The following is a 12,153-nucleotide window of genomic DNA, read 5'->3' as shown; positions in this document are numbered from 1 at the left end:
TGAAGGACAAAAGGGAAGGAGGTGGAGGACAGGAAGTGTGTGAAGTGTGGCTACTTCCTGTCAAAACTATTAAACATTATTAAAAAGTAAAATAATGTTATATTTAGAGATTGGGGGTGGGTTTCCTCCTTTCGCTTTACAGCAGGTGGCAACCACAACTGTCATAAAACACAGGCTGTAACAGGAAATAGCCGTGATTTCGCGTGGAACTAGTCAGTTATCTCTTAATGACAAGGGGGGCATAATTTGGTGTGTGAGCACTAGGTTCCTTTGCCTTTATCCAGTACTGTGTATCAACTTGTATGTTTGTGCACTCATGTTCTCTCTGGGAGAAAAGAGGCGACCAAAGAAAAATAAAGAAGAATGTAGGTGAGAAACTTAAATGGTGAAACAACTAAATGAAAACAAAACAAGTTCATGACTAAAACTTTTTTATACCTCTTTGCTCTCTTTTAGGTTTACCATCAGACTGTCATGAGACGGTATGAAGACATCTGCAAGAAGGAAAAGTGACAAAAAAAAGCAGAATAATCCTTTACTGCATATTTAATCAAAATATCCACAACCCATAAATTAATAAAAATGTTCTCTTTCAGGAAAATGGCACAGCTTACAGTTTAATTATAAATCGGGATGAAAATAAACGACACAGAGTTTTGTCCAATGAAAATAGTTTCACCTACATTTTACACACTGAACTTTTTAACATAGTAGAAAATGTGTCATTAAAAATGATACCATTGTAATTCAAATAAAACTGCATTATGATAAAGTTACTCGAGAGAAAATGTATAAAACTCTGTCTGTGTCGTTTATATTTATATCAGGAACATGGTCAGCTCTACAGAGGCCGCCATTGTTTTAACAGTAGCCCACAATGGACAAACTAAAGGAGTTATGATGCCAACTGAAGTCTACATAGATTCACCATCACACTTTGAGGTGAAGGATATTCAGCCGCAACATGAAACTTCACACACAATACATTATAAACGCTGTAGCATGAAAGAGCTGATGGTCCAGCGTCATTATTATCATATCCTTTCATGGGCAAGTGTCAGAAGTTTCATCATGACGTACCATCGATGTCAGACACCACCAGCATCTGAGGCTGTGACAGACCCTCCTGCAGGTTGTAGAAGTGGATGGTGCTGTCAAAGGTGAGGAAGCCCACTCTGGTGCGTGTATCCCCGGGCAACCTGGTGCACAAAAAAGAAAAACACGACAGAGAAACTGCTGAGACACAATATCCGATTACTTGATCCAATTTATGCAGGAATCTACACTAGAAAACTTTAAAGGTTGGGTCACATTTTCCGCGTACACTGAGCTCCACAAGGGACCTCGTAACGCTCATTTCATCATAACATGTGTTGAACGTGTGCACACTTCATATTTGAGTCCGGCGGCTGTGGAGCTAACAAACTGATATGTAACACAACACTTAACACTGCGGTTGGTTGTGTGGTCCTTTTTTCGTCATAACAAAGAAGACCGAAACCATGGAAACTTGCTTGAGGTGATGGACGGAAGACGCCACACTTGCAAACCTCAGAGCTCAAATAACACAAGGAAATACAAAATAAGGGCAATTTCCTGGTGAGAAATTATGAGAATGGAAGATAAGACTGAGTAAGAGTATGTGCGGGATGCTAGTCTGACAGACCCTCAGACTGACTGATATTTGTAAATACAGCCCTATGTGGACGCAGTAGGTCTGACCCGTCCTTTAGTGTTTACAGTTATAATATGTGTAAAAAGACTGGGTTAGGGCTGCGCAATAGAACGATTTCGATTCCCAAGTACATGTGATCTCATTCCTAAATGACAAGGAGAAAGTGTGTGCAAAGGAGAAATAACTACAAAATGGATGGTGATGAAAACCCAGGTGGTCGTGATTCATAATTGTCACTTGCTTGTCTCATCTCATCGGCACTCACTTGTCCAGATTCTTGAGAAGGGATTCACAGAAGTACTTCAGGTAGCCTGCTTCCACTGCGTTGTGAGACACGTCGAGGACAAACAGGTAAGCCGCCGGCTGAGGTGGTCTCAACTGAAAAACAAGCAAAAACAAGCACAGAGGTCAGGATGCAGCAAACTTTTAACCGTCTAAAAATGGGTGAGGTTAATTTGACTTTGAAAGGTTATTTTCTTATGAATAAAGCATCACCACTGTTTACTAGCCTGCTGATGATCCAGCACAAAGACAAGGCTGCTCTCTAGTGGACAAACATTCACACTACACCAAACTCCTAACTGCATACAGTAATGCTTCACATTTCTACAAGAGGAGACGGATTACCATGTAGTCTGAGGAGGCGATGAACTCCACAGTGGCATTTTGAACCTCGGGTCTTTTGTGAGGCTCGCCGTATGACCTGGTGACCGGGTTGTACATAAACTCATCTGGAACTTCATGAAGGAAAAAATAAAGTCAAACGTTTGCAAAATGACATAACAGTGATGGTATATAAACACAAACACAAACGTGGCACTGAGAAGAAGGCCAAGTTGGATTCTTACCATCGTTGACGCGGTAACAGAGGTTGCACTTCCACCTGCGCTGGTCCAGGAAGGTGACAAAGGGATTGATGTAGGTGCGACACGAGCGACAGCGCACTATTGTGTTTGACGTGATCACTGGTAATTGCTGCAGAGGAAAACAGAGGTAGTTCAAAAACTGAGAATTTTTATTTATTTTTTTCCTAAAGATTCCTGTCGACCTCAGCAAAAAACTGAAGGGATCATTTGTTTCTGTTACTTAACTTTAGTCTTTTTCTTCATAACATATTATTATTTATTCTTCCACGCACCTATAGCTGAAATGATTCATTTACTAGATGTTTCAGACGATTAAGTGGCCACTAAGTGCAGAAACTCAGATGAAATCATTCATAAAAATTACAGCTGATCAACTAAAGAGAAAAAAACATACTTATTTATTTTACAAAATGAAATAAAAATAAAATCCATGTTGTTGTTTCTTTTAAATGGACATGTGGTGTTAGATGTAACGCAGTAGTGTCCGTTTATGCTGCATAACCTGAACATGGTTCTAATGTTGTGCAGTCATTTTAGAACATCAATGCAGATAAAAGTGCTTTTTGAAAATGTTCAGCAAATCCCTTAAATACCTCAAAACACAGTGAGAAGACGAAGGAAAAGACAACCCTGCATTTGGAGCTGCTGTTGTACCTACTTGGGTAAATAAAGTTTATACTATGACAGCTGTTTATCTGAAATTAACCTCCTCTCTTTAGTGCATCACTGTTCTCTGTCCGTTCACTCTCTTTGACACCGTGTCACCAAAAAGTCTATAAATACACTCCCTTATCATCGCTCTCCTGCTTTCACTGCAGCTGATAACTATACACTAAAGACTGCTACTGAAAAGGGCTGGTCTATTAGATCGCTTCACTGACTTTTTGTCCAGACAACCCAATGGATGATTTTTTTGTTTTCTTGTTTTATAAAGTTGTACAATTTTCTCAACAGATACAGAAACACAAAACTGCAGGGACACACTGATACTAATATAAATCTAATTTTAAGGGTTGTTGATTTTTGGTGGATGAATAATCCCATAATGCTTGAGCAGCTGATGTCACGCAATACCACCAAGCAACAGTCGGAATAACTATAACAATGCCATTTTGGCAGGAGGCCATACTATGTTCAAATCTATTGACATATATATATATATATATATATATATATATATATATATATATATATATATATATATATATATATATATATATATATACACACACATATATACATCAATATATACATATACATATATATATATATACATATACGCATATAGATATACATATACATATATATATACATATACACAGCAGAGTTGGATCACTGCCATAAAACAGGCTCAAAGTGAGAGTAGAAGACGGAGCAATGGAAATCCACAGGGTAGGGATTCCCACGTGTAGTGATCACTTCAGGTTCGCTAATTAACGTCACAATATGCTTTTATAACAGTTTCTGAGCATTCTACAAAGAAATAAATGGGATGGAATACCACAGGTCAGGCATAATGTCTGTGCTGTGCATTTCCATACTCGGGATAAGCACCAGGGGGCATTATAAGGGCCAGATAGATTCTGTCTGTCACTGGTTTTGCTCATTTCAGTTGAAGATCTTCCTGCCAACATGGTGTAGTTAACAAACTGGGTCATGTGCTGCCTGGAGCTCCAGTTATCTTTGTTGACATCTGTTTGGTGGTTTTCTAAGCGATTATTGTGTTTGCTGGCATTTTTAGCAACAACAGCACTATGGTGTCCAGGTGTCTACTACTTTTTGGCACTTTGATGACATGTTACAGAAAGGTGGAATCTCTAGATAAAAAAACAGTACATAAGGAATGTGCTCACGTCAAATTTGCAGCTAAATTTACCAAATCTCAAATACAAGTGTCCATTTTCTCATATATTTTAATGTAATTATATTAATGTAAAAATCACTGGTTAGTTCATTTACCTCTAAGTCTCTGAAAGGATGGAGGAGAAGACCCAGAGGAAGCCTGGCCTTGTTTAGTAGAGCCTGCGTCTGAGGGATACTGGTCAGCGTACACCTGAACGTACTGAGCAGCAGAGAAACACAAAAACGACACAGAAAGAACAGGTTAGAAAACACATCCACACGGTAGATAAAGGAGGAGTCATGATTTTTAATTGTGTAAGAAAAAAATCTAAAAAGTCAGGGAAATATGAAAAGGACAAATACTTCATGCTAAAAAGGTTCCATTAATTAACTGTAAATTCACATAATTGTCTGTCACATGCATGATGTCAGTGAGTATTTGAATAAAAGGCGAGGGGAAGCCAGACCTGATGTCATGTGGTTACCAGGTCACATTTAAATACCAGGTGTGAACATTTGTACTTTACTCTGTCCACGCATGATCACAACACTGTTGACGGATGTTAATACCGGGTTTGAAAGCACCAAACCTCACTTATACTCACTACATCGTCAAACTGTTAATGAAGTGTTTACATCAAAAATCCACTACTCTTCACTTACTGTGGACTGCAGTTAACCTTCTTGAGGTCAGCGCTGAGGTTGGGTTCAGGAGCCTCCAGTGGTCTGGGGGGCAGCAGGTTCCTCTCCTGCAGCAGGTTCACCGGTCTCAGAGCCTCCACCTCCAACTCCGGCACCCCGCTCAGCCCGCCGAGCGCTGCAGACAGCTGGGACATGTTCGGGAAAGGCTGAGAGAGAGAGAGAGAGAAAGTGTTTGTATCGACACCGAGCTGGTGAGGCAAAACAGGACAAACGCTGCATTCCCATTATCAGTTTTTAATTGACTGCTGCATCATCGTTGCGTGAACTGTTACATCACGGACACATCAGAAATAAAAAAAAAAGAAACCTCCTTATTTCTCAGCGATAACATTAAAACATTAATGCCAACAGCTACAGTATGCCATCAGTGAAATAAAAAATAGAGCAGATGAGGAAATTAGTGTGTGTACAGATGGAGCTAAAGCCAATAAACAACAATCGTGCTCTTTAATTTACCAAATTCCCAGTGGTGAAAAACCATTTAAACCAAGGGTTAAACTGGTGTCTGATCGGTGGAAATGGGATATAAGAAAAGTTTATTTGAAACTTATCAGCCTCACCTGAGACGACTGCTGGTAGCTCTGTCCGTAAAGGTCGTGAGCGGGAGAAGAGTCCGTGTGGGGGGCCGCTCCCTGCAGATAGGCTGGCTGCATGCTGGGGTAACCATAGTTACCATAGGGCTGAGCCTGGTTGGTCATATCATTAGCCGGCGGCATTGAATCTGAAGAACAAAGAGTTCAGTTCAGATACTTTCAATTACAGCATATTAATGCAAAGACTTATTAAGTTATCAACTCACAAACTAGTCAGCAGACCATGTTAAGCTGTTTCAATGTAACCGATGTAGATAGGGATATACCTGGATAGTTGCCTCCTTCAAGGGAATCATAGTTGTTGGGCACCGGAGAGGCACTGCCAGTGGTGGAAGAGGACGTATCACCACCTGAGACACGCAGAGAGAAGAATGAAAAATTCATCTAATATAGGTCAAATAAATTCAATCAACCTAAATAACCAGGAGAAGATGTTGACCACGCATCCAGGTAGATGATGTGGTGGTTATATTTCAAAAATATCACCTGAAAAAATTAAATGTGAGGTTTGTAGTTTCACAAATAATTTTAGTTGTATATCGTGCTGCTGCAAACTGCAAAGTTACTGAGGGTTAAGGTTATTTCAAATGTGATGAAAACCTAACTGTTCTTCAATTTCAATTTCTAAAATCGTAGGGCAAGGTGGCGAAACAGACAAAACGATTTTACATTCACGACAAATTAAAAGTTTCTGTTTTGTTTGTTTGTATTGTAGTTATTTGAGCTCAGGAGGAAAGGACGAGCGAATACAGAGAAAAAAAAACAAGGAGTGCAGGCTGAGGTTTATAAATTAATTCACACCAACTTTCTCTTCTTTATCTTCTCCTGCACATTTGTTTTACTAATATTTTTAAAAAGGGAGAAAAATACAATAATTCTGGCAATTGACAACATCTCAGAGCTAATCATAACTCAACCATAAAAATGTTTGTCTTAAAATGCACAGTAACAAGTAAAATCCTGAATTAAAAATGCGACTGAGGCAAAAGAACAATCATCAGCAGAATGTATTTATAGTGAAACTAAACAGCAGCGCAGGTTAAACAATTTTCTAGCGATCCTGCTGACTACAGCTTGGATTAAAAGCAGGATTTTACGTATGCGGCGGCGCACAGTAGAATAATGACTTTGTTTTCAACTGGGTGGTTTACTGCACAAGTAAATCCGAGGAGTCATGAGATGATGCCTTTGCTTTTAAAGGATTACAAGGGTCGAATATTTCAATGAACTGATTAATCCTTAAAAGCCCAAATGAAGGATCCACAATAGTGAACAGAGACACAGCAGTGATCTCATTGGACAGGACAGGATCCAATTATCTCACGCTAAATCAGACCAGAGTACGACTGGATTATCTGCTCTGGAGGAGGACGAGGAAGAGACCAGATCAGCTGAGCCTTCCTCCTCCCTATTCTTCTCCAAGACTATTCCTTTCAGTAGCCGTTCAGGTCTTATCGATACAATTATTTTCTGTTCTGTTCATTATTTCAAGAAATGCCTTCATACACAAAAAAAACAACTCTACAAAAGCCAGGCCTGTACAAAAATACTTATTACTAAAACAACTGATCTTCATTAACTTTTGATATAATGGACGTTCCTGCAGTGATATGCATGAATAAATGTATGCTCCACATGATGCAAACCATTGTTAGTAATGCTTGTATGTACAATTAAACAATGTGAATCTCTCATTTTACCTGACATTAATTATCTTTGTGTGTACCATTTGGTATAATCCCGTGAAACAATAATAAAACAAAAAACAGAACAATTTTATATGATAAAAAAAGTTTTTCTTTTGTTCCTGGGTGAGTGGGGTTTTCCTCACTTAGGACTTAGCGCTCACAGTGAAGACAAAGCTTTTCACTAAGGTTCTCTCTCTTGAGGAGCAAGTGAATCAGCAAACACACACACACACACACACAAAGTCAGGACCAGGTGACAGGGGAGCAGCTATATTTAAAAATCCAGTTAACCTCCAGCTGATGACACAGTGCCCAGGGGACTGCTATCTGTAGAACACCTCAGTAACTACAATAACATGTGTGTCTGCACTATGTGTGTGTGTGTGTGTGTGTGAGGCTGTAAAAGCACAGTACAGTATTCTGGTCTCCTCCAGTAAATACAGATATGAAATGAGTATGATTAGCGGGCTGCAATTAACAATTTCTTTCATAATCTATTAATCTGACGATTATTTTATTGAATTATGAAGTACTTGTTTGGTTCAAAGAAACTTAATACAAAAGCCATAGTTCACGGTTAAACTGCGCATTTTAGTGAATAAATTGTGTTTTTTTTCCTAAAACTGAAGGAGGATTTGAATTTCAAGCAGAAGAGAAAGAAGTCTGAAGAATATTAGTAGATTCTGCTATGATCTTCAATGTTAGGAGGCACTGCAGTACACAGTCTTGGATTTTTCCCCCCTGATACTTTGCTTGAGATGTCACAAATGACTTCATTGTTAATTATGAATGTTCTAAGATAATCTCTTTCACGAGTGAGATGCCTGAGTCTGAGCTCTTACACTTGTAAAATAAGACAATATATATTTTCTTCTTCTTCAGAAACCACAGTTGGAGGACGGCTGCTAATTTCAAGTGCTTACGAGAGATTACTCAGTCAGAACAACTGAGAGGGTAAGCAAGAAGTTTCCTTTGCAAAAACAATTAGAAAAAAAGAAAATGACTGAAGACTCAGGAGATAAACTGAAATGCTTACCTACAAGATACACATTTACAGTTTTAAATTGTGGAACAACAGAGTATGGTTAAAAAATGTGGAGTGGAGGGCTGATGCAGAGGAGGAGGAGGAAAAATCTTATTAGCGGAGGAGAGAAAATCATTAAGACAGAGATGAGGGAGTCACAAGATGCACGAGTGGGAGTCACAAATGATAACGAGCAGCTTTGGGGGGCATGGTGAAGTTTAAAGCTGGAGTGCGTAACGTTTAAACGCAAACAAATGTCAGATTCCTTAAAAAAAAACTGTCAAACAAGTTCTCACAAAGAATTCCAGTTGTTAAGGAGGAATGGAATTCCCAGGTTCGTGGGACTGAAACACCACTGAACAGGTTGTGAATCGGCTCAAGATCACCAGCTTTCGGCAGTGCTGTCGCTAAATACACCAGACTCCTGTTACATATTGACATTTTAGAAATGCCCTTGCTAAAAGTTGGAAGTATGACGATGTCACATTTTAATATCGGCTCAGCTCACTTAGAACCTCACCAGAAGAGGTACCAAAAACTGTTGTACACACACAAACGCTCCCTCACTCGGGTCTGATAGCTTAGCCTGATCATTTCAGATCATGAGGACCAAACCGAAGCACACCTACAACAAAAAGAGTTACGCACTGCAGATTTAACACATGACAAGAGGATATTGTGGGGATGATTGCAGATACAGGAGCGGGTTGTGAGGGAGGTAAAAGCTCAAGCAGACCTGCTTCCTCATCCTCCTCATCATCATCATCATCATCTTCATCAGAGCTGGATGATGAGGGGGCCACCGCTGCTGATGCTGCAGGGCCAGAGGTGGCGGCAGAGCTAGCTCCGCTATTAGCAACATATCCATACTGCATACCTGTTGGAAGAGGGAGGGGTGAAAGAAAAAAAAAATGTCACAAACAAGACTGGAACGAAGACGGCGGGCGGGACGGTGGTGATCATGCAGTAAACGTCATTCTGAGGAATATGAGTTTGAACTTCTCTCATTCACTCATCAGCACAGGCGCTAGGCGGTGCGTCTCAGACAAAATAACCACACAGAGGAAAGTTGTGCTAAATTATTAACAACTTTCAAACCAAGCTATAAACACTGCAGTGCAGCGCATTTGACCAAGAGTTGATACACAACTGTTAATGAAAGGTCCCATTGGGACATGTGCTTTTTCAGTATGTTCCCTTCATCTAGTGCCATGGCCTCAAACTGTGTCACGTGTTCTACCAGTGGTACGCGGGCTTCCTCTGGTGGTACTGTTATACTGTATATACCAGGGTGTGTGATCGGAGTGGAACTGAGGAATTTGGACGAGAATTACATGTCACATTATGGCTCACTCCATCTTTATCTACTTTCACTATACCAGTGTCTGAAGTATGTGAGGAAGGAGGATGAGAGAGAGAAAAAATAACCAATTGTTTTAGGGATGCACGATATATCTGCATTAATATTGTTATCGGCCGATGTTCGTCATTTTTCAACATATCGGCATCGGTCCAATGAGTAAAACTGCGCCGATTTTAACAACCGATGTTTATACCCGTCTAATTGCTGTTTGTGTATGTGTGTCGGGAAGGGGAGGCCATGCGGCATTTGTTTGGGCATATGACAGTGTCAGTGACGCAAGCGCAGCACAAGGTGTGTGTGTGTGTTGAGGAGAGAGAATGTCAGCGGTGTGGGCGATTTTTCAGGGTGTCAATAGAAGATACGCGAAAAGCATTCTACAACACTTGCAAAGTCGAGGTAATGCGAGGAGTGTTCCGCGTCAAGTCATTCAATACCACAAATTTGATTATGTCATTTGAAAAACCGCCACCCCGAAGTACACAAACAACGGCAGGAAGCTAACGCTAGTAACATTAGGCGGCAGACAAAAAAGAAAGCAGCGCAGGTGGGACTCGACCAAAGGAAGACAGTGGCCAGGGCAATAACGATCAAGGTAATGGAAATGATTGCTCTTGACGACCAAGTTTGATAAACCTTTCTAAAAACCTTTACTTGTAGTTGGTTACTTGTGTCTTATATGACCTTGTTATTTGGAGGTAAAATGTGTTTTGAAAATAAAGATTCAAAAATTCAGCTTGCATGATTTTCATTCTGTACAAACTTTTATCATCTCAGAAACTTTTTTTTTTTTAAACATATCGATATCGGTAGATATCGGTTATCGGCCATAGCAGCAATATTAATATCGGATATCGGTATCGGTGGAAATAGTCATATCGGTGCATCCCTAAATTGTTTTATTAAATGCAGGGACAAGATCTCTCTTTACTCAGTGCCAAATGACAATGGCAACGTGGTGAAGAGCCATTGTTTTGTTTTTTTTATTTACTACCCCACGGCACTTCGAGGACTACTTCACAAATGGTACAAAGATAAGAACTAAAAAAATAAGTAAAATATTACATTACATTACATGTCATTTGGCAGACGCTTTTATCCAAAGCGACTTATAATATAAAATAATATTCTATGGCATAGAACAATCAAAATAAAGATTTAACTGCAGTCGGCCAATTACAAAAGCTGCTGTTCAGCCAACTAAGACTTTAAATACATTGTCAATTACAGAGGTGTGTCCTTTGTTTATTTATCCTGCATTTATTTTGCTATTGTTTTCAAATCTTTGTTGTCTGAGGCTAAAGAGGATCTGAGAACACATTAAGTTGCCAAACAAACTGCCAAACAATTTTTCTTTTTTTATTGCTGTTGTTGTTGGTGGTTTAAATACACTTTGTAGAAAAAAAGTTTCTGTCTAATGTGAAGACAATGCAAAGCTCTGAAGACAATTGCCATTTGCTACTAAAATTAGGTTTAAATATAGATGCAACTGGTGCAGGAGTCTTCAGTCTTCACCTGCAGGAACAGTCACAGTGGAGAGAACCATGATGAAACCATCCCACATTTGTGTCAAAGCGCACACCTGCATTTCTGAGAGTGAGTGTGTGTGTGTGTGTGTGTGTACACTTTTAAAGAGTTTTAAGGGCAAAAACCTGTTTCTTTGGTTAGGATTAAGGTAAAGTATTTAGTTACTTAGATAGTCAAGGTGAGGGTAAATTGCTAGGGAATGCATTGTGTCTATGAATGTCCTCACAACGAATTCTGTGCAGGAATGGGTTAGGGTTAGGGTTAACCCGTGTGTGTACTTTATCACCTATTTCTCTTCTTAAATACTGACCTTGCCACGACCAGAAGTCGTCCTGGAGACCAAAACCTGGTCCTAATGAGGCAGAACCTTATTTCTGATGGGCTGGTTAAACTTAGGCTAAAACTTTGAATAGTGGTTATGGTATAAGCTTTGTTCAAATGAATGGAATTCAATGCAGTGTCCTCAGAAAAATGGGTGCACAAACTAACAAACATTTTCAATGTAAATCAAGTTGTGAAGATAAAACGACAACTGACAGCCACAACATTAAAACCGTTTTTAATATTTAAATGTTGTGGCTCATCAGTGAGTATTACTGTTATCTTTTTAAGTCTTATAAAAGTGTATTTGCAAGTTAGTTTAAGTTCTGTTTAATATTTTAAAATGTCTGCAATGTACAGTGTATGATCTGATAAATGAGGGAAAGTTACATTAGAACCTAGTCAGTTTCCATCTCAGGACAGACAAAAACATAAATAAAGGGCCTGACACATACATACAACAATGTTTTTTGTGTACAAGCACACAAAAAACTACAAGCTGTCTCTTTGTCTTTCTCTCTATGTGAGTTTGTGTTTTCAGTGTCCGCCAGTGTT

General features: G+C 39.4%; 1 protein-coding gene across 3 annotated transcripts in view; it reads right to left on the bottom strand.

Annotated features, from left to right (window-relative positions):
- sec24b (SEC24 homolog B, COPII coat complex component) overlaps nucleotides 1-12,153 on the bottom strand; it is a 35,842-nt gene that overhangs the window by 19,640 nt on the left and 4,049 nt on the right. For all 3 annotated transcript variants that reach the window (XM_044040800.1, XM_044040799.1, XM_044040801.1), the window contains exons 4-13: nucleotides 9,127-9,267; nucleotides 5,945-6,028; nucleotides 5,646-5,806; nucleotides 5,047-5,231; nucleotides 4,501-4,603; nucleotides 2,524-2,650; nucleotides 2,303-2,412; nucleotides 1,941-2,053; nucleotides 1,081-1,199; nucleotides 439-494 (exon numbers count right to left, since the gene is read on the bottom strand). In XM_044040800.1, coding sequence (XP_043896735.1) covers nucleotides 439-494; nucleotides 1,081-1,199; nucleotides 1,941-2,053; nucleotides 2,303-2,412; nucleotides 2,524-2,650; nucleotides 4,501-4,603; nucleotides 5,047-5,231; nucleotides 5,646-5,806; nucleotides 5,945-6,028; nucleotides 9,127-9,267 — 1,199 coding nt within the window. The remainder of the gene's footprint in view (nucleotides 1-438; nucleotides 495-1,080; nucleotides 1,200-1,940; nucleotides 2,054-2,302; nucleotides 2,413-2,523; nucleotides 2,651-4,500; nucleotides 4,604-5,046; nucleotides 5,232-5,645; nucleotides 5,807-5,944; nucleotides 6,029-9,126; nucleotides 9,268-12,153) is intronic.

This window comes from Solea senegalensis, linkage group LG12 (assembly GCF_019176455.1).
Source record: "Solea senegalensis isolate Sse05_10M linkage group LG12, IFAPA_SoseM_1, whole genome shotgun sequence".
Lineage (NCBI taxonomy): Eukaryota > Metazoa > Chordata > Actinopteri > Pleuronectiformes > Soleidae > Solea > Solea senegalensis.
This window is presented reverse-complemented; position numbering and strand designations above follow the sequence as displayed.